Source organism: Carcharodon carcharias, chromosome 2, assembly GCF_017639515.1.
Source record: "Carcharodon carcharias isolate sCarCar2 chromosome 2, sCarCar2.pri, whole genome shotgun sequence".
Lineage (NCBI taxonomy): Eukaryota > Metazoa > Chordata > Chondrichthyes > Lamniformes > Lamnidae > Carcharodon > Carcharodon carcharias.
The window spans coordinates 34,916,091-34,938,822 of NC_054468.1; the positions used below are offsets into that span (position 1 = coordinate 34,916,091).

At 41.3% G+C, this 22,732-nt stretch overlaps 1 protein-coding gene across 2 annotated transcripts in view; it reads right to left on the minus strand.

Annotated features, from left to right (window-relative positions):
* LOC121292663 overlaps window positions 1–22,732 on the minus strand; it is a 188,692-nt gene that overhangs the window by 84,097 nt on the left and 81,863 nt on the right. For both annotated transcript variants that reach the window (XM_041214933.1, XM_041214925.1), the window contains 8 exons: window positions 16,759–16,905; window positions 14,769–14,953; window positions 14,333–14,513; window positions 10,867–10,992; window positions 8,914–9,036; window positions 6,834–6,950; window positions 3,452–3,691; window positions 1,120–1,242 (listed from right to left, as the gene is read on the minus strand). In XM_041214933.1, the coding sequence (XP_041070867.1) occupies window positions 1,120–1,242; window positions 3,452–3,691; window positions 6,834–6,950; window positions 8,914–9,036; window positions 10,867–10,992; window positions 14,333–14,513; window positions 14,769–14,953; window positions 16,759–16,905 (1,242 nt within the window). The remainder of the gene's footprint in view (window positions 1–1,119; window positions 1,243–3,451; window positions 3,692–6,833; window positions 6,951–8,913; window positions 9,037–10,866; window positions 10,993–14,332; window positions 14,514–14,768; window positions 14,954–16,758; window positions 16,906–22,732) is intronic.

Here is a 22,732-nt window from a genome sequence, read left to right on the forward strand (position 1 = left end):
ATGGAGAGAAAATTGTCCCCTTAATTCCTTCTTACTCTTTGGTGTTACATACGAACTTATGAATTAGGAGCCATTTGGCCCTTCGAGTTTGCTCTGCTATTCAATAAGATCATGGCTGATCTGACTGTAACTTCAACTCCACATTCCTGCCTAACCCCAGTAACCGTTCACACCTTTGCTTATCAAGAATCTTTCTAACTTTGCCTTAAAAATATTCAAAGACTCTGCTTCCACTGCCTTTTGAGGAAGAGAGTTCCAAAGACTCACAATGCTTTGAGAGAAAAACTTTCTCCTCATTTCTGTTCTAAATGGGCGACCTCTTATTTTTAAACAGTGACCCCTAGTACTAGATTCTGCCACAAGTCGAAAAATCCTCTCCGCATTGATCCTCGGGCCCTCCAGGAACTTGTATGTTTCAATCAAGTTGTCTCTTACTCTTCTAAACTCTAGAGGATACAAGTGTTTGTTACATTAGTTTTAGATTATATAGTATTTATGTTTAATAAGCATCATGGGATGTGAGGTGTAACAATTAAAAACTGACCAGTTTACATGGGAATTTCCAATAATTAAAAATAGAAAAAGGAAAATGTATTCAGAGAGAACAATTAGTTTTGTAGTTAACATGCTTTTTAAAAAATGGCATTTACACAAAGAATGCAAGTTACTGTCAATAGTTGTGAGTGGAAAACTACAAAGCTTGTAAAATGTCAAAAATATTAAATTAGTAGCATTATTTATAAAGTGTAAAGATATTAAACACAAATCTGTGTACTTGATACAAAAGTGTGATGTTAAACACCAAGCAGGAACAGATTGGTTTCAATTTTGGAAATTGAATGATTAATGAAAATGACAATTGGGTTGTGTGTAAAATGGGCAGCTGCTCCATTCCTGCCCCTCTCTGGCCCAATGGTAAATAGAAAAATTCACCCCTAGGAAACAACTACTTAAGAAGAAATGAAGTTCCAGCTTAGGTATTGTCCTAGTATGTTTCCAGAACAGCTGCAGATGTTACTTATGCTATATGATGTCCCACATGGAATCTCTATAGAATATTAGATACCTATGTCACATGCTCATTTAAAGGCACAAACGAACAGATGTTTCGTCGCTTACCTTGGCAAGAACCATCTACCCTTTGAGATCCAGCAGGGCAAATGCAAGTATAATTTCCAATCGTGTTTTCACAGGTTTCATTTGAAGGACAAATTGCAATGCCCTCTGCACACTCATCAACATCTGCAACACAAGGAAATTCCATTAGGGAATACACATTATCAAAACAATTACATTTTATTTTACCCATATTAAGTTCATAATGAAGCTACTTTGAGGATATTCAGGGTCAGAAGTTCCTAATAGTGTGTCTGGGGCTAATGGGTTACCTGGCTATAGCGAATGCAGGAAATTCGAGGAGTGTGGGAGGAGAAGTACATAATCACAGAGTGATCTTGCCTGATTTTCCCTCTATTTAAGTTGATGGAAAGAAAATCTAATTCTCCAGGTATTTAAAACTGTTATATTTTAATATGAAGAAACTGCTGTATATTTTGCACTTCAGATAAATTATTTATTGCAATTATGTTGATGTAGCGTTATAAATTTTGGGTTAAGAAAAAAAAAGTGGATCCCCATCAATTGGTACTTCACAGAAATGAAAACAGAAAATGCTGGAAATACTCAGCAGGCCAAGCAGCATCTGTGGAGAGAGAAACAGAGTTAACAGGCTGGATTTTCATTCCAATGTAGAGGCAGGGCCAGAGGTGGATAAACCTGCAATTTCTGACAATAAGTTGTTGTGCTGGTTTCCCAACATGATCTCACTTCCAGGCAATTTTCATGGAGGCAGGATTAAGATCCTGCAAGTAGTGGGTAGCCAATTAGGCCAAGTAAACGGCCTATTATGGTCAATCTGCACACATGGACTGGAATTTTACTTTCAGCATGCTGAGACCAAAACACGGCTGAGGGGTGGAAGTGGCCATCCGACAGCAGCCCTGGGGGGTGGTGGCAGCACTCTACCTAAGTAGGAACCAACCCCTCCTCACTCCTCCTCCCACACCTGCCGTAGCCATAGGGCCACAGCTGTCATTGCTGGCTATCCATTGGAGTGGTTGGCTCTCCTCGATGATGGCTTGGCAGTTGTGGTGCCTTTGGCCTGGAAGCACAGAGTCAGGGTCAGTCCTGACTCCACAAACCCGACTCCTGAGAAACTGCCCCCTGATAGTCTGATTTTGGTTCCAGAGAGGCAAGTGTTAATCAGATTCAGGCCCGCCCTCCCCCCTCCCTCAGAAACAGTGCGGAAGCAGCCAAAGGGGCTGTTGGGTACAGGGGTGGGCTGTCTGAAAGGCCATCTTCAGTGCTCCGGAGCTTGTAAGAAAAATAATAAAACTAAAAACAGCCCTCTAGCTGTCACCCTTCACTCTCTTTCACCCTCCGCCACACACAACCCATGCCCATCCATGCACTCCCATGGCCCCTTATACCCTCTGTGGCAACCCAAGCCTCTCTACCCAATTCCCATGGCCCTTCATACCCCCTAAGGCAACCTATGCCTCTCTACCTATTCTCCATTGCCCTTTATAGCCCCAATGCCAATTTAGTGCCACTTCATGCCATCCCAAGCACCCCCATCCACCATGGATGTGCACACTGCAACCTGCCCCTATTTCCCCCCGCCCCACCCTCCCCGTGATGAAACTGGTGGATGCTGGGTTCGGGGGTGGGACTGCTGGCATCGGTGCTTCAGTGCAATTTTGGGTAAGTTGGAGACACTATCCCCATGAAAATTCCAAGCTTTGATTTTAAAAATTTATAAAAGCTCTTCAAACAGCACCTTCATCTTGAGGTGCCCTCTCTTTCTCCTACCTACATCAACAGCTCCCACCTCTGCTGGTGGGGCTGCTGATTTCTCAGTGCTAGAAGACCTCCTGTTCATCCTCCAGCTTCAGGAACCCATCTGCTGGATCTAATTGAATAGGACACCCAGAGACTGCCCTCTGGGCTCTAGTGCGAGCATGTGCAGGTGCCTGATGCACTGTGCCTCCCAATGACAGGATTGGGACCCACAAACGAAAATCTAACCCAACTTTTCAGCTTGGTGACCTTTCAGGAGAACTGACAAACGGTCACCTGCCTAAAATGTTAGCTCTATTTCTCTCTCCTCAGATGCTAACCTGCTGAGCATTTCCAGCATTTTCTGTTTTTATTTCAACTTCCAGCACCTGCAGTATTTTGCTTCTGTACTTGACACAGTCTGTTTTGTTCTTTTCAGTCAGTTACACATATTAAAACCGTTTTGATTGCATAATGACTTAATTCAGAACACACTTCTATAATATTCTGTGATCCATTATTTTAAAGAAGTGTTAACTTCTTTACAATAATATTTGGATTCATTAAAATAGTCAGCAATATGGTAACAAATATATGGTTTACCAGTCAGTACCTTCACAGAGTGTTTCATTTCCTTTGTATCCAAGCAGACAGGAGCACATGAATGAACCTGGCATGTTTTGACAGCTAGCGTGATTAGGACAGTCAAACAGAAATTTGCCACATTCATCAATATCAGTGCAGTTAGGGCCTTCAAATCCTTTATTACACTGGCACATGTATGAGCCATCTGTATTGCTGCATGAAGAATTCAAGGGACAATTGCTCTGATTTTGTGCACATTCATTGATATCTGTTTTCATGTAAAAAGGGAAAGTAGAAAATATTAAATCTCACAAAATGAAGAAAAAGTATGACACAACTTTAACTACTGCGCTTTAGTTTTTTCAAACGCATTTGGTTAATTGTGATCAGTCCCTTCATCCTACCATATGCCACTGCCTTTCTCTCCGTGGTACCTATTTATGCCCCATATTGACCTTGCCTTTCACTTCCAAGAAGTATTCCAGGAGAGGGATATCCCAGCACTGTAAATGCCAGTTATAGGCTTACAAGGAATTGGTTAATGCTAATGTTAGGGCAGTAGGAATGTGATAGTGGGATCATGGCAGCAAAAATGGTAGTAGGAGGCATTACGTGAAGATGGGTTAGCAAGTGCCAATGGCTTGTAATATAGCCAATTTATAAAATGATACTTAAGATGATTAGGAAGGATTGAAAATGTTCAGGTACAAATATCAGAGAGGGGAAGAGCACTTCAGAAACATGATTGACAGATGAAACCTTGAAGGCAAAGAGGAGGCAGAGATGATTCTTAGGAGCATTAGGTATCAGCAGTGATTATTTCATGCATATTTACAGAATGTGAAAAAATTCACGGCCAAGGTGATTGCCGCACAGGGGAAATCTGTAGAGGGAATTAGGGCAAACATTTTTTAGAAAATACGAAATAGAAAGGAAGGGGAAGCCTTGGAAATTCTTGAATGATGGTGGGTTTGGGGTGAATTGGCCTTCCCGCCACAAACTTAATCAGGGTGAAGGTGATGTCCCTACTCACCACCTTCTGTCTGATTAAATAATCTCCAAAATATTGGGCATGGCTATTGATCACCTGGAAAATACATAAAGGTGAAAATCTCAGGGAGCTGGGACAAATGGGGGAATCTCTGCAACATGGGGACTGAATTTAACCTTATCCATCCACATGAGGTCAGGAAAGTAGGCAATTAAAATTGAGGAGCTGAGATACCCAGTGATGTCTTCAATTTAACCTGAGTCTTCTGAGCAGGCAGTTCCCTTTTAAAAAATGGAGATTAGTGCAATACTTACTGGAGGCGAGGAGGGTCTCACCTGAAAGCTGGAGAGCACTGAGAGCCCCATGTTGACTCTTTTAGGAAAGGCCTGCTGAATTAGGTGTCGCTCTCAGTGACACTGATGGGCCTCCCCTGGGATCAAGGACTCCAGAGGTACTGTCACCGGAGTTACTGGCCAATCAGAGGCTCACGGATCTACTGAATGGCAGCACCACTGGGGGTGGTGGTGGCTGCTGCCGGTATGACACCCACCCGAGGCCGAGAATCATTGCTGGATCCCAGGTCACTGGTGAGTGATGATGGAAAGGGGATTGCAGGGTGGGGGTTGCAGGGGAAAGGGGATAAAAGGAGTCAACAGTTGGCCCCACCACCTTCCCAATGCTGGGCCCCTCATTCAGGTTCTGTGCCTGTAAATGAGGGACCGAGCAAGCAACCCCGCATGGGTTGTTGTGCTCTCTGCATGGCAAGCCCGCTGCTGGGTTATTACCAATGGTGGCGGCATGAAGCCCTTAAATGAGCGTTAATTGTCAAATTAAGGCCTCAATTGGTGACAGACGGGAAAGCCATCCTTGGGCCTTCCCACCACTGACTTAATTAGGGTGGAGGTGGGGTCCCCACCCACTACCTCCTGTCCGATTAAATGCTCTTCTTCCACCAGAATCACCATAGGGGAGGGCATTAAATATTGCCCCAGAGTTCAAATAAATATTCGGCCCCACCATTTTAATTCACAATTTTAGTGGGGAAGTCACTGTGGCTTTCTGGTCACATAAAGTCAAGTGAGAAGAGGATTGAAAGTATGAGTGGTCATTCTGCAAAAACGTGGGTGTCACAAAGAAAGTTTAAGCCTCTCTTGACTCAGAATCCTCCCACCTCCTGTACATGAGACTCCCAAAACCCTTAGGATCAATGCTGACATTTCTACAGCTGGTAGCAAGTTCCAAGTGAGAAGTCAGCCAGCAGCATGTTAATGAAGCCCTGTGGTTAAAATTATTGTGACCTCATTCTGCTGCAGACAATGGGAATCTAACTCAAAGCCACCTTTTCTCATCAGAAATCCGCTAGAAGTTAAAATATGCCCCCCACCAACCCTTCCCGACTATAGAAACAATAGAGAAATTAAAAGATATATGATAAAATTACTGCCTGCAATGTTTGTGAGCTCATGTGAAACTCACATTGCACTATTTTAATGTATGCATTAATTCATTACTTAACATGGATAAGTGTATTAATTAAAATAGCAGAGACCTTCATTACATTAATGCTGAGGTTAGTATAACATTGCCAACAATAATTTCTACCCCATATAGAGCAGGGGATGGAATCTTGTGAAACATGGGTGGAGTCAGATAAAGAAACCTCTGAGAGCGCAGTTTGCATGGAATATATATAAGAGGAAGCAAATAATATATCCCACTGAGAGCACAATGATTTTTAACTGCCTTTTATTGAAACTACCCAATCCTTATTTCCAGTTTATGCTCTGGAGAGGAGAAGAAAATTTATCCCATAAGTTCTAAATTATGTATTGTATGAGTATTTTGTGATAAAAAGTGACTCCTTCTTTAGTTTTCTGCCCAAAGGCAAGTCTGACCCACAACGTCACACTCTCCATCCCAATGGGTAGGGAAAGGAGGCAGGTCCTGAATCCACCCCAGCCAGAACAAGGGTCTGAGCCACACCAACCTGTCCAGCTAACTGGTCCCCCAAGAAGTCTGAGTTGTTGTGGCAACACACACTTACATGCATGTTGTAGCCTGGATCTATGGACAGTGATGATAGAGACTCCGATTTCTTTCCATCACATGGCTGACCAGGAATCTCTCCCACCCTTACTACCTGCCATTAGTGTAGGTTGGAAGTATTTACAAGTTGATAACTCAACCTGTTTGGCCACGTTATGAATGCACCTTCCTTGGCCATCAAGTCCTGGAATGAGACTTGTGGAACCCAGTGCTTCTGGTTCAGAGGCAGGGATGCTGTCCACTGCACCATTAGACCTCCAAAAAGTGACTAAATTAGTGGTTTTGTTTTACAGCAGGTAGACAATGTGAAAAACCATTGTGACAAGATCAATGTTTCCAGTGGCACAGCCTTATATATTTATGTATTCCTCACCTGTGCAATTGGGTTTTTCATATCCATTTAGACATGTACAGTTGAAAGAGCCCTCAGTATTAGTACAGATGGAATTACTGCCTGGACATGAGTTGGTATTAAGACATTCATCTATATCTGTAAGAATAAGCACATTAATAACAAAATGTAATATGGTAGATATGTATAGTGCTAAATTATAAAAAAAAATTGGCCTGGATTTTGCAATCAATGACGAAGGGAGGGTGCTTGCCTTCTATTCCACTTAACATTTGCCACAGATTTTCTGTGGGCTTTTGTGCCTCAATTTGTGGTTGCTCGAGAATTAAAACAGTGCGTGAATCTGAAACATGGGTGAATTGAGAAAATGGCATTTTTTCCTCAACCAATCAGACTATGAATCCTTACTAAGATATGCGCAGAGCCTAAAGAAGGAAGTGTAAGCTAGAATATTTAATTCAATGCCAAATTGAAAGAAAGATGGAATTAAAAGAGAGAGATAAAAGAGAAAGAAAAAGTTTTTAAAAATCTTCAGCAATAATTAAAGTCTGAAGGGATGAGACTTCACCCTTTAAAAAGTAAATTTTCAATACCTGGGAGGTTGTTGGCCGTAATTAAGACTTAACACTATGTAAAAAAAAATTTACATGTGAACAGACAAACTCGAATGCTTCCACAGAATCACACAATTGTTACAGCGCAGAAGGAGGCCACTTGCTCCATTGTGTCTACACCAGCTCTCCGAATAAGCAATTCACTTAGTGCCATTCTCCTCAAAACCCTGTACATTCATCCTTTTTGGATAACAGTATAAGCCACCTTTGAATGTTTTGATTGAACCTACCTCCACCACACTCTCAGGCAGTGCATTCCAGACCGTAACCACTCTGCATGAAAATGTTCTTTTCTCATGTTGCTTTTGCTTCTTTTGCCAATTTCTTTAAAGCTGTGCCCTCTCATTCTCAGTCCTTTCATGAGTGGGAACATTTTTTCCCTATCTACTCTGGTCAGACCCCTCATAATTTTAAATACTTCTCTCAAATCTCTCAGCCATCTTCGCTCCAAGGAAAACGGACCTAACTTCTCCAATATATCTTCATAACTGAAGTTCCTCATCCCTAGAACCATTCTCGTGAACCTTTTTTTCACTCTCTCCAATGCCTTCACATCTTTCCTAAAGTGTGGTTCCCAGAACTGGATACAATACTCGAGCTGAGGCTTGCCCCTGTGAGTAAAGCCTAGGATACTGTATGCTTTATTAATCGTGCTCTCAACTTGCCCTGCCTTCAATGACATTTGCACATATATACCCAGGTCCCTCTGCTCCTGTGCCCTCTTTAATTTTTGTCCTTTACTTTAATCTGTCTCTCCATGTTCTTCCTACAAAAATGAATCACTTAACATTTCTCCACATTAAACTTTGTTTGTCACCTGTCCACCTGTTCCACCAACTTGTTTGTGTCCTTTTGAAATTTTGCACTCTCCTCTTCACAATTCATAATGTTTCCAAGTTTCGTATCATCCACAAACTTCAAAATTATGCCCTATGCACCAAGGTCTAGGTCATTAATACATACCAGGAAAAGCAAGGGTCCCTATACTGACCCTTGGGGAACTCCACTGCACACCTTCCTCCAGCTCAGAAACATGCATTAACCACAACTCTCTGTTACCTGTCACTCAGCCAATTCCATATCAATGTTGCAATTGCCCCTTTTATTGTATGAACTATAACATTGCTCACAAGACTGTTGGGCCCTAATTGCCTTTCAATAATTTAAGAAGTTTTGATTTTTGCCTACTATGATTAGTATAACATAACTTTAAGAGTAAGGATATTTGCATTACAAGAGTTCAAGCAATGATATATACCCCTCTGTCTATTTTAGAAGGAATACGTTGTGTCTCAAAAGTACAATGGGAACGTTTTGTGCTTCCAAGTGACAGAATTTTATGCCGTTGGCAATGGTGTGACAAAAGGTATGGAAACAAATTTAACATGCATTTTATTTTAATGTTATTATACTTGTGAATTAATTTTTAATTATTCAATAAAATTTTATTGCTTACATATAAAATAGTGAAATTAAAAATATCATACCAACACAGAACCTGTATGGCTCTCCTTCATATCCAGACTTGCATGTACATGAGTAGTTCCCTATTGAATTAATACAGACTGCATTTTGGGGACACGTGGAAGTATTACTGCATTCATCAATGTCTGAAAAAGGATTGAAATAATGATTATCAGTCAATGTTCACTTTCATAGCCTCCTGGTCCTCTTTAAAATGCATTATTGGGAGTGAGATATATAGGATAAGGTTTCTATTTTTGCCTATGGTATTTTCACATGCAGGATTTAAAGGACACTCCTTTCAATTTTAATGGAATATAATACTTGCTTCACAGTTGTATCAGGAGAGCTTGTTGGTACAATATATTGATTTGCTCTCTGGAGGAGAAGAAAGAAGGGCTAGATTTAATGCAACCCATCAGAAAACATGGTGGCCGGGCCCACTTAATTGCAGGAGATGCCCCGCATCAGTCTCCTGGCGACAGCAAAACCTCCCCCTTGATTAAGTCAGAGGGTGAAAAGGAATGACACAGGATTTTGGTTGGCGGCAGCAGTATGTCAATTAGACTCATTAATTAGCCAATTGACACCCATTACCTTTGAGCGCAATGCAATTTAGTGCTGGAACTGGGATTAAATTGAGGCAGCATGGTTTTCCCGTGCCCTCACTCTGTGCCTGATTGAGGAATCCAGCACTGGGCAGGGGGGTGGCCGCTGAGAGCCACCTCTGCCCTCGTCTCTGATCCCCCCCACCCTTGACTCCCATTCCACAATCCCCATCCACATTCACTTTTGTTCTGGGGTCCCCTGATGATCCTGGGCCCCTGGTGAATGCCTTGCTACCAGTAGCCACTCATTTTGCGGGCAGCATAAGGAACTACAAGCCTCTGCTTTGCTTGCAGCTCTCAACAAGTAGGAATTGTGCTGTTGTGGGATCTCAATCATGGGGAAGGTCCAATGGTAACCACTTAAGCGACTGAGGGCACTTGATTCCGTTGGAACTCCCACAGGGAACTGGTCGGCGGGGGGAGGGCATTCCCTGCTAGTTCTTTGATGGTGGGCGAGATTCCCATCTGCCTGACAAATTCCCAGCCATAGTGTGACTTCTCTAAATAGCAAAAGCCCTGATTTCAACTATGGCTGAAGAATTTCTAGAACATAAGAAATAGGAGCAGGTGTAGGCCATTCAGACCCTCAAGCCTGCCCCACTATTCAATAAGATCATGGCGGATATTCTCCAGGTCTCAACTCTTCTTTCCTGCCAGCTCCTCATAGCTCTCAACTCCCCGATATCTCCAAAATCCATCTACCTCCTCTTCAAATACTTCCAATGATCTAGCCTCCACAACTCTCTGAGGTAGAGAATTCCAGACATTCAATACCCTCTGAGAGGAGAAATTCCTTCACATCTCAGCTTTAACTGAGTGTCTCCTTATTCTGTAACTATGTCACCTAGTTTGAGATTCCCCCATGAACGGAAACATCTTCTCAACATCTACCCTGCCAAGCCCCCCCAGAATCTTGAATTCTCTGTTCATTAATTGTAATAAAATCATAAATGCAAGCAAAATAATCTGTGATTTTGTTGCAAAAAAGCAAGCAGAGGGAAGGGCAGATTTTTCTCTGTTGTGTGTCTGTTGGATGCCTAACAGACAATGTACCATAGGTGCAATTTTCTTGTCCCTGGCTATTTGCTGAAGTGGTTCATGTATTGAGTTCATTGGGCTACACATTATCATGATTAAGAGCAAAATAATAGCTCCATGTCTCAATCAAATAATCAACCAAATTTGTCAATAGCAACCTCTGGAAGTAAGAGCTACAGTGTAATTTGAATAAAATTGATCCAACATTGTAAAATTGAACAATATGTATTTCAGGGTGTTTAAATCACATAGAAGCATTTTTTTTTGCCTTGCCTGTTCAACTCTTCCACAAAGCATATTTTAGTCAGATAATAAACGTTGGTACCTTACCAGTGCACAGGGAGCTGTTTGATGTGTTTACTGTGTAACCCTTGTTACAGCTACAGTTAAATCCTCCAAAAATATTTGTGCAGATCTGTTCACAAGTGTCCGTATTATCCTGGCACTCATCTATATCTAGAATGCCAAACAAAAATATGCAAATTAGTTGTTGAAAAGTCAGACATTTTCTTTGCAGCTAAGTTGATGATTGCCTACCATTATTATGTATTAATCCTATTAAGTAAAACACTTCTCATCATTTTAATTTTCCTCCCTCATGAAGTTCCACTAAAATAGCAGCTACTATGACAATGCCACACCCGCTAATTCTGTATACCCCAAAAGTAAAATCAATGACATATTTCAAGGGTCGATTATTCTTGTATAAAAGCGGATGCTGGAAATCTGAAACAAAAACAGAAAATGCTGGAAAAACTCAGCAGGTCCAGCAGCATCTCTGGAGAGAGAGAGAGAAACAGTTAACGTTTTGAGTGCGTATGACCCTGCTCTGGAGAAGGGTCATACGGACTCGAAACATTGATTTTCTTGTGTTTGCTTCCCTAGGAAGGAAGTAGGCAGAGACTCCTGGCTAGCAGTCTCTTTAGAGAAAAAAAGGAATCTTGCTGAATGGGAGGAGATCATTTCTGGAAGAGGATAAAATAGAGGACACTATTTGGTGGAGAACAAAAAGAGGAGAAATGAGAAATTCTACTTAAGAGAGCTGGTGCAGATTCGATGGGCCCAATGGGCCAATCCCTTGGTCGGCATCAACATTTCTCTGCAATATGATGGACCTTTCTCACAAGACATACGTTTACTTAACTGTGTCACTTAAATTTTGAATGAGCTGATCTATCAAAAGCTGAGAATGAATATCATTGAGGAATTAATAAACAAGTAATGCTATTCTATGTAATAATTGATTTCTTCTAAAATAATTTCTGATTCCATTTTGACACATGCAAGGTTCTTTAAATACATTTCCGACACATTTAATAATAACTCCTGCATTGTAATTTGCATTGTATCGCAGTATTCAACAAATCTCAATGAATTTTGAAAATCTTAGAAAATTACTTTTGCAGATCATTTGCTCAACTTGTGATCAAATTAATTTTATGAATCTGGAATAGTTCATTGAGTACAGAACATTGCTTGCTCTGGTTATAAATTCAAATGCTGAACTAAAATAAACTGAAAGAGAATAGAAGCAAAAAGCAACAAAACCTTATGAACTGCAGTGTATTCAACTGTATGAAATAAATATACCAATAGACAAATGAAAATAAAATAACATTTTGAGTTTTTAATGAAGACCATTGGCTGGATTTTACCCCCCCCCCCCACAACCCAAAGCATGTTTGAAGGTGGGGGTGGGGGACTCGTAAAGTTCAGCACATGGCCTGCTGGCTTCCTACCTGCTCCCAATCTGTCTCCCATCTTACAAGAGCAGCAGTGGTTTGGACAGCCAGCCTGCCCTTGGGTCTAGTGAGGCCTTTAAGTGGCCAACAAATAGCGACTCAAGTGCCTCATTCCGCCTCCGCTGCTACTTTGCCCATGTTAGGGGGAGGTCCATGCCAGGTTGGTAGACCGGCAGCTTTTACTGTGCATGCTGGTGTCAGACAAGAGGGCAGAACCTCTTTTCAGTGTCCCCTCTGTCCACTGGTCATATTCCTGCCCCCACCACTTTAATCTTTCTCCCCAGCCTCTCAGACCTGGCTGCTGTCTGCCAGTCTGGCCCCCACCAACATCCTTGACCTACCATGAAGTCCGGCTGCATAATCTTCTCTTGCTTGGGACTGGCTGTGTTCCCGCAGTGGCCACCACTTAAACCTGGTGCTGCTGGCAGAATAGAGCTGCCAGCCAATCAGATGGGTGTCAAAGTCTCACCCTGAGCCAATTAAAACCCCTCTAAGCCTAGAAAGGCTGTCAGACAGCCAGCTTTTTCGTGGGCTGGACCCCAACTGCTTTATTAATTGGAGAGGGATGGGAGTGTGTGAGGAATATGGTGCTCCGTAAAATACTTTCTTAGCTTTAAATGGGCACAGTAAGTTCTAGCTGTAATATTAATACTACTTGAATTAGGATACCTTGAGTAAATATCTTGGGTTGGATTTTCATAGACCTGGGACCAAAAAAATATGGCCCCTAAGTGAACCAGCCAGAGGTCCCGCCTCATTCCCACCCTCAGCCATTTTTGCAAGGGTGGGGAGAGAGTGGATCTTGGAACATGATTGCTCCTATGAAGAATGAAACTGACAATGGGCTTATTGAACGCCTGCCCAGTAAGGTTTTTTTTATAAATTTTCATGGAGCGGCTGAAATCTAGCAGTTGTTGAGTACAGGCAGAAACAATGGATTGGAGATGGGAAGGGGTTGAAAGGTAAGTAAAATAGTTTTGCCTCCTTTACGGTTCATCATTAAATGCTGTAACATGAGTTGTATGTGTTCATTAAGGTGAGTTGTGACAGTGTTGTATTTGGAAGATGTAACTATCCCTTAAACAATGTGTTTGCTAGATTGTTACTATTGTGAACTGGCAAGATGTCAACTAAAAGATCGACGTTGTAAATGTAGAGAAGTCATCAGATGAGTTCAAAAATAATTCAATCTAATGGATAAAAAGTTAGAATTCATTTCACACTATTGAAAGGGTAGCTTGGGTGATAACCAAGTACAAATGTTGTATCTTTTCCTATTGTTTTTATGTATTCAATCTAGGCATTTGTTCTGAAATCTGTTTGTTTACTCAGGGAATTTTATGAGCTTTTGGCTGGAATCCAACTCTCTAATTGTTTCACAAGTATTTCACATTGTTTATCCAGCCACTTTGAATATTCTGTTTATACGGACAGTTTTATGGGCTAGTCAATGGCCTCCAACTGTTATAATGGAGCTAGTGAATTCTGTTCATAATCTGGATAGCGGGTGAGACGGATGAAGGGGGTGAGGGGAGGCTGAAGTGGTCAGATGATTCCATCGTAAATGTCAAACTACCGATTGCCTTGGAAGCACCGGATTAAGGTGGTTTAGGAAGGAAGGCGGGCCTTCTAATCTGCTGGTTTTGGACCAGGCCCATTTCCACTTCTGCCTTTGGCCTGCTGCCTTAAGCGGCAGGCCCAGCTCTAGGCTACTTAAGGCCTGGACCCTGGAATTATCCTGCCTGCTAGCAGTCTCAAGACAGCAGCAGGATCACAAAGATGGCATTAGTCCCGTCTCTGACTTTCCACCTCTGACATGAAAATCTGACCTCTTATATTCCATAAATTCTATGAACATGAGTACTACATTCGAGGATAGAACACTTAGGAGGTTTCATGAGGTGAAGAACTAGCATGCATGCTCCATGTAAGCCAATAGAATCTCAGTAATGCTTTCTGCTGAAGGATCATTATCTCTGTTATTCCCAATTTTTATTGATTATTGTTGTGTACGTATTTCAAGTACACAAGAAAGAAAGAGAAATGTTCCTCACCAAAACACTTTCGTCCATCTCCCTTTAAATTTTCTGGACATGGATCGCACTCATAACTCTCCAGTGGTGCAGGTTGGTCTTTGCAAGTGTCATTCAGGAAACATTGGTTGTCTTGACAAGCATCAAAATCTTCAGTGCAGTAATCACCCACGTAAGCAGGTGTACAGTTACATGCTGGGACCTAAATTTTGTACATACAGGATTTAGATTGATATATGATTTAGGTGGAAAATTTTTTGTTTTTTTCTGATCATTATCTCTCTACTCCCTGCCCCTTCCCACCCAATCAGAAGATTTTCAAATACATTTGAAGATAGACTAGCAAGACTGTAGATACTTTTGGACTTCCCATTGAATCTATTTACTCTCTTAGCAACTGTATGTTCTAATTACGTAACTAAAATATGAAATAAGAAATGCTTTTGAGTGAACTTACCTTAAAGACAGTATTGTTTTTTTCTATGCTTAAAATTGATCTGGAATAATCACAGGTTGAATTGATGCTGCAGTTGCACAATATAAGTGTCAGCCCTAACACAGAAACAGCCTTGGAATCATTAGCTTGTACTATGGCAAACACAGGAGTGGCACTTGTTGGATTCCATGAAAAGTTTCCATTTTCTACAGGCATAAAAGAAAGAATTCATACATGGTTTTCAGAAATGCTGTGCATTCATATCCAGATATCTTTATCTATCGAAATTACAAAATGTCAATTCCCCCCAAAACAAAATAATCTGAAGAATATAAGAATACCAGAACCAATAGATCAATTTGTTTTGTAATGGATATTAACTGAAGGATCCCAGATACCATTTTTAAACTTTTCACATTTAATTCACATCAAAGAACAGTCTGAAAATTCACCATTCTCCATCTAGGGAGATACCAGAAGCATGACTTTTGGCTCATCAAGTCATTTTTAACATCGCTTAGTTCAGTGTATATTAACATTTACACTGCCACCTCCCCATTCCAAATTAGCCTATATATAGGCTATAAAATTAATGAGTTAACCTCTTCCTGTCAATGCTATCACAGAACATGGAGTCATCAGCTAACTGTTTTTTATTAACACATTTATGATCATACAATTAGTAGCATCTCCATGCTAAACAGGAAGATTATATAAGGAATGGAAGTAGATATTATTACTTGATGGAATTAAGGTCTGAAATTTCAAAGTAATTTCAAATAAGTCATAGCATCAGCTGTGCTCTATACATAATAAGGTGGTATTATACCTTATGTCCTGGATTGACACAAACAAAAATAAAAACTGCATTTATATGGTGTCTTTCATGACCTCAGGAAATCCCAAATCATTTTACAGCCAATTAAGTAATTTCAAATTGACTGTTATAACAGGGAAATGCGGCAACCAATTTTGCCGAGCCAGGTCCCGCAAATAGCGATGAAATCGATGGCAAAATAATCTATTTAGTGATAATGATTGTTAGATATCTATTGCCATTCTAATGGTTCCAGCAAACACCATGATTCATAATACAATTATAATAATCAAACAAACTAAAAAAAAGAAAGTAGCTGAATGCATAATCATAATGTTGTGCTTGTAGATCAAATCTGACTGCCTCTGTTTCTCATCTCTTTTATACTATACTACATTCAAGGATAGAACACTTAGGAGGTTTCATGAGGTGAAGAACTAGCGTGCATGCTCCATATAAGTCAATAGAATCTCAGTAATGCTTTCTGTTGAAGGATCATTATCTCTGTTATTCCCAATTTTTATTGATTATTGTTGTGTACGTATTTCAAGTACACAAGAAAGAAATAGAAATGTTCCTCACCAAAACACTTTCATCCATCTCCCTTTAAATTTTCTGGACATGGATCGCACTCATAGCTCTCCAGTGGTGCAGGTTGGTCTTTGCAAGTGTCATTCAGGAAACATTGGTTGTCAAGCCAATGGCTAACAGCCAACCACAATACTTTGTCAACCCCGGTACTTAAACATATTAGTTCAGAAAATTCTTTATATTTGCAGAAGGAATTTGAATTTAAGGGAGAACGGCTGCTACTTCATAAAAAAAATTATATGGAGAACAATGGGGCAATTAGGAGCTGGTGTTTCATCTATCAATAGTTTGCATAATTTATGTAATAATATTTCACTTTGAATAGTAAATATTCTACAGCCTTCTCTGGCAGTTCAACAATTTCAGTATCCAACTCTTTTGAAAACTGAGACAAAGCATTTAGCTTTTCATGATTCCAATTATCTTTTCTTACTGCAAATTTGCTTTCTTCTATCCTTTTTTATCTACTCCTTACTACTAATGTGCCTAGTAAAACACCAATGCATAATCAAAGTATCAGTTTTGGTCTAGATTGAATGCCAAAATAGTAATTGATTAGAACCATAAATGCACCTGAAAAAACCATGGGTAGTCCAACTTTACCTGTCATTGTGATATCTGGAGAATCAGTCACCACTGAAAATGTCACCTTATCATTATTTTTATCAGTTGCAGTAAAAAGAAAGAACGTCGGTTCATCAAGACGAGTTTGAATAGTTGAATCTCCAGTGATGTTAGGTGGGAAATTATCTGTGAACGTTACAGTAATGTTATTGAGAGCTTTCAGTGTGAAGTCAATTTAATTTGCAAAAAAATTTAAGGTAATATACACCATGATGTGTTCTTTTTCAGGCATGAGAAATTCAAAACTACTAAAAGATGGGCAGCTAAAAATTGGTCACCTCACATTCTTGGATGCAGACATTGCAATTTGTGATCTGCCCGTGTCTGGTCTCATGGAGACTGACAGCACACCAACTTTGTGCTCCCTCCAAATTCCCGTGCTGTTATCTCACTGAACACTGAACAGAGATTCCAGCAATGTGCTAGGTTAGCATGTGTTCCGGTTCTCAATGGCATTTTGATGATACAACTATGGACCTCTTGCTTTTCATCTCACTTCCCTTTCTCACCCTAACCCTCCACTTCTGTTTTTCTGCTTTCAGAGGTCCATCCGCAGCAACCTTGGAAGGAATGGTAAAAGCATCACTACACCACTGAGGAAGAAAATCTGTCACTTGAGTCACATGAGCATTCACACTGACATGCTTGCTGCATTAGCAGGTCTGCCCGACAGCTACTTGTCACTGTCAAGGAATATGGTGTAATCCAGCTCCAAAGTAGCACAGGACATTGTGCAGAGCTTGGAACCTATTCCTTCCATCATGAAAGAGGTGGTTAACTCTGTGAACACACTTGTGGACCCAGATATGGTGCAGCATTTGGTGACTGTTGTCTCAATTTCCATGACAGCACAGCCATCCAATCTTGGTTTTATAGTGAAAGGTCAGACTGAGGCCATGAAGTCCATGGTTGCTGCCACTCTGGTTGTTGCCATTATGGCTATTGATCTCAATGTTCAAAGGGGCTTTCAAAGTAGTCCAATAGTCCAGCAATCTGTTCTCCAACAGGTTACTAGGATTGCTGGAATGCCGCCTCATGGGGGTGACAATGGCACAGTGCACATGAACCTGCTGTCCTCTCTCAAGATGACAACATTTATGAGGTGGTTAATTAAACTATTGCCACTCTGCCAGTGCCCTGGCTAATGCCTCTCAGACAATCAGCCAAGACTGCTGTTGCCCAGGCTGAGATGTATAGTCCAAAGAGCTGGTCATGGTCATCCTGCAAAACCATCTGGAAGCTCTCCAATGAAAGTCAGCAGCCTTCCATCAGCCAAACTGCAGCCACTAAGGTAGCTATGCACAAGAGCATTAGGACAGACAGGCAACATGGCAATGCACAATTGTGAATAGTCCAGCTTGACTTCTATAATTTTTGTGTTGTTGGATAAAGATAATATGTTATGTTATGATCTAAATGATCTTCAATTGTAGGATTTTGACCTAGTGGATGCTCCGATAGAACATCGGAGATGGATAGGAATGCGGGGAATATGGAGCCATGGTGGTGAAGGGATGACATCCTAAGGGAAATGATCTCTGAATAGGCACTCAAAGACAACCCACCTGGGGCACCTAGATCCTGGATATCTGTCCCCTGTCTCCTTCTCTTCCTCTGCTTCTTCCTCTCCTCCTCCTAAGTTGGTCTCCATATGCCTGGTAGGAATGGCTGTGACCTCATAATAGTAAGGTTATGGAGGATGTGACAAACCACAGCAAGCTACAATCTTCCATAACCTCAATTATGAGGCCACAGCACCTTCCCATGTAATTGCAGGAGGTGTAACTCCTGCCCTTTTATCTCCTCACCAAATTATAGTCCCAAACACTCCTTGCAAGTGAAGCAGCAATTTACTTGTACTTCTTTCAATTTAGCCTACTGTATTCGCTGCTCACAATGCAGCCTCCTCTACACTGGGGAGGTGCAGCTTGGATGATCGCTTTGCGGAACACCTCTGCTCAATTCTTAGAGCTTCCATTTGCATGCCATTTTAATTAACGACCTTGCTCTCACACTCATGTTTCTGTCCAGTAAAGCTCAATGCAAGCTCAAGGAACAGCACCTCATCTTTCGATTAGTCACTTTACAGCCTTGTGGCCTCAACATTGAGTTCAACAATTTCAGACCATGAACTCTGTCCACCATTTTGATTCTGTTTTTTTTCTGCCATGTGCTAGTCTTAATCTTGTTTTTCACGTTTTTGCTTTTGGACAAAGCTGTTCATTATTGTGCCATTCGCACTCACTCTGGAAAAATGCTTTATTTCTTTACTATAACTGTTACCACTCCCTTTACCTTTTGTTGCATGACATCGTTGTCATTTAATCTATCTCACCGACTGCCCTATCCCAGACCTTTCCTTTTGTTCTTCCTCCCTCAGCTCCCTTTCAATGACATAAAACCCATCACATTTCTACCTTGCTCTGAAGAAGAGTCATACGGTCTCGAAACGTTAACTCCATTTCTCTCTCCACAGAAGCTGTCAGGCCTGCTGAAGTTTTCCAGCATTTTCTGTTTTTATTTCAGATTTGCAGCATCCGCAGTATTTTGCTTTCACACTTCTACCTTCCTTTAGTTCCGAAGACTCATACTCAACTCAAAACGATTCTATTTCCAGAAACGCTCTCAGACCTGTGAGTATTTCCAGTACTTCCTGTTTTTATTTCATGAATGATAATACATGCTCCGTTAAGTACTGTGAGGCTCCCCATTGATGGTCCAGGTAACAGAACCATTGCTTAAGAACACTGATGGTCTACTCCACAATGTTTCTGGTGGCATCATGGCTCATGCTGTACAATCATTGCCTTTGCACAATTGGGCAGTGGAGGGAGGTTATTGGACATGTGTACAAGGAGCAACCCTGGTCTCTGATCACCTAGCCTCTGGTTTTTTTGTGGTGGCTTGAGAAGCAGGAATGCTAGACCGTCTCAGGATGAAGGCTTTGCAGCTGCTGCTGGGTATTCACCAATATGGTGGTTTGGGCATGGTCACCGATCAACTGCACAATAATAGAATGGAACCAATGCAGCCTCCAATATTTTTTTGGAATTCAAGGCCTGAATCTTTGGGTCAGTGTGTGGGGGCAGGCCCCGCTCACCGACACATAAAATGATGCGTGGTGACGTTCCGATCTTCAATTCGGCAAGTGCACACCGGAGTTGGCTGCGCACCTGCCAAACTGTCAAAGGCCTATTAAGGCCATTTAAAAATTAATTAAAAGGATTAACACAGCTGCCCGTCCAACCTTAAGGTTGATGGGCAGGGGAAGAGCCCACGTGGCCTTCACATTTATCATGAAACCTCATCCACGGGTGGATGAGGTTTCATGAAGATTTATAAATCAAATAAATTTCTTAATTGAAATTCATTGACATGTCCCAGCTCGTGTGACACTGTCACATGATGGGACATGTCTGAAAATGTTTTTTTCCTTTATTTAAATTTTCATAATGAAATTGAACTCCCTGAGGCAGCTCTGTGCCTCAGGGAAATTCCTGCGCTCTTTTGCGTACATGCATGAAAGAGCGCAGGCTCCGACTCAGCCTCCTCCCCCCGCCCGCACAGGGAGCGCTCAGCCTTAAATGGCCCGCCCACGTAAAATGGCTGCACGCACATTCCCATTCAGCTCCCCTGACGGAGAGAAAATTCTCCCCCAAGGGTTATTTATTTAAGTGCGCAGTCCTTTAAGATCTTTCTGTGGCCGTACATGCATAGTAACTTAAAGGGGCCAACTTGTGCGCAACCGGTGCAGAAAATTTTGGGTTGGCCTTGCAGCTTCTAGTTGGTGGTTTTCCGTTAACCTGTGGGGCTGGCAGAACCAGGCGTGTGCAGCTGATTGCTCCTTGCACCATTGGGAGTCCCACTACCCTGATATGACCACATGCCCACTAATCCCACTTTTCTCTGGTTAGGGAGAAAATTATGAATTTGCCTCTTCTCACAGGCAGGTCTTCCATCACTCCCGGATTCAAAAATGGATGGAATTTTGGGATTTGTTTGCAATGTCATCTGCTCCTGCCTGGAAGGACCATGCCATGCAGAAACTTAGAGCGACGATGATCTTAATAGCAGTTAGCAGTGCCGTCCTTGCCTGCTATGCCACTCTCAGCCCTGTTGGAGGAGTTCTATGACCAAGTCATTGGTGAATCTTAGGTGCCACAGGAAGTGCTTCTGGCTGAAGTCGAGGCAGGAGAACTGCTCCCTGACAACCTGTGATTGTAGAGCTTTCTGTGGGGAGCCTTCCTTCTTCTTCCTTTGCACACAGCTTTCAGTTTCTGCAGCCCCTATTCCACATGCCTGTTGTGCTGCACATCTATCAACACTTCAACTACCGTTATCATAACAGTTGAGTTTTTTTGTGGATAGGTCACCAAATTTCTTTGCCTTCCCAGTATGGATGCAGTAATACTCATTGCCAAATCCATAAAATCACCACAACACCACCAAAAACACTTTACAGTTCTTCCACAAACACTGCAAGAGCAGAAGTGAACCCAAAGCACCTCCTTGCAAGCGGGCCCTTTAAATAGTGCTGGGACACAGGTCCCTCATGTATCGAGTGATTAGCAAAGTGTTCGCTAGACCTAGTGCAATCTAAGTTTCCAAAACCTGTGTTCAAAACTGCTGAAACAGCTGACCGACTTCACAATTCTGCTTACATAAAAACTTCTGGTACATGCATGGCACATCTGTGCCAGTGACCTTCCCAGCACCGTGCCCCATGCAAGCCACACCAAAAGTGGCCAGAAACGCTGCATGCAATATTTTTTGAGTTCAGGGCTTCCCAATTTCACAACCATGATCTTTTAATTCAGACAAAAAAAGTTGAAAAAGCATAAAACACACCAATAATTCCATATCATCTTTTATGCTTCATATTTGGAATAGCATGGTAACAAATATTAAACAGACCCATCCCCTTCTATTACTTCCAATCATCTTTGCTTTTATTGGACCAAAATTTGCAGTCAGAACACGGTGAGGCCTGTTGTTATTTATGTATAATTGGTACAAGGAACAGTCTAGATAAACATGAATATCCAAAAGTCCAATACTTTTAATTTTGCAAATACTGTATGCCTCATCATTGAAATGCATTGAATGCATGAAGTTACAGTATTTTTTTTATTTGTTAATGGGATGTGGGCTTCGCTGGCTTGGCCAGCATTTATTGCCCATCCCTAATTGCTCAGAAAGCTTTTAAGAGTCAACTATATTGCTGTGGGTCTGGAATCAGGTGTAGGTCAGACCAGGTAAGGACAGCAGATTTCCTTCCCTTTAGGGCATTAGTGAACCAGATGGGTTTTTACTTTTAATTCCAGATTTTTATTGTTACCCTGCGTCTTTGGATTACCAGTCCAGTGACAGTACCACTACGCCACTGCCTCCCCATAAATTTGTGGGGTAGATACAAATTAAGTTATCCACTGAAAGTTAAAGCTTGTCAAGTCTAAGCAGTCTTTAAATTATGTGATGTGTACTGTCTTTCAACCTCTGTGGCAGTGAAAATTAACCACTACAAATGCAATCTCATTCCATTAGGTACTAATTGTTTTTGGAAGTTTTAACAATGTCACATGTCAAATTTGGAAAAAAATACTTTTTACTTTTCCTTTCTGTCTCTTTTTTCTTTGCCTCTTAATCCCTCTTTCTTTCCCTCGTTATTTATTTCTATACCTACACTCCATTTACATTTCCTCTTCAGTCCTTCTATTTATTTCACAATCTTTCGATCTGATTGGTTAAGGAGATACACAGTTTCTTGTCCTGTTCACTCAAGTCGCTAATGCCTGTTTTCCCCATTGTGCTGTTATCAATTTGTGCTTTCAGCAACTTACCATATGAAAAATTTGAATATTTAAATATGCAATTGTGAGTCTAATTAACAACAGATGCCATCAGGTGTCTTGCCACAGCAAAATCTAGGTCAATAATTCCTTATTAGCTGTCC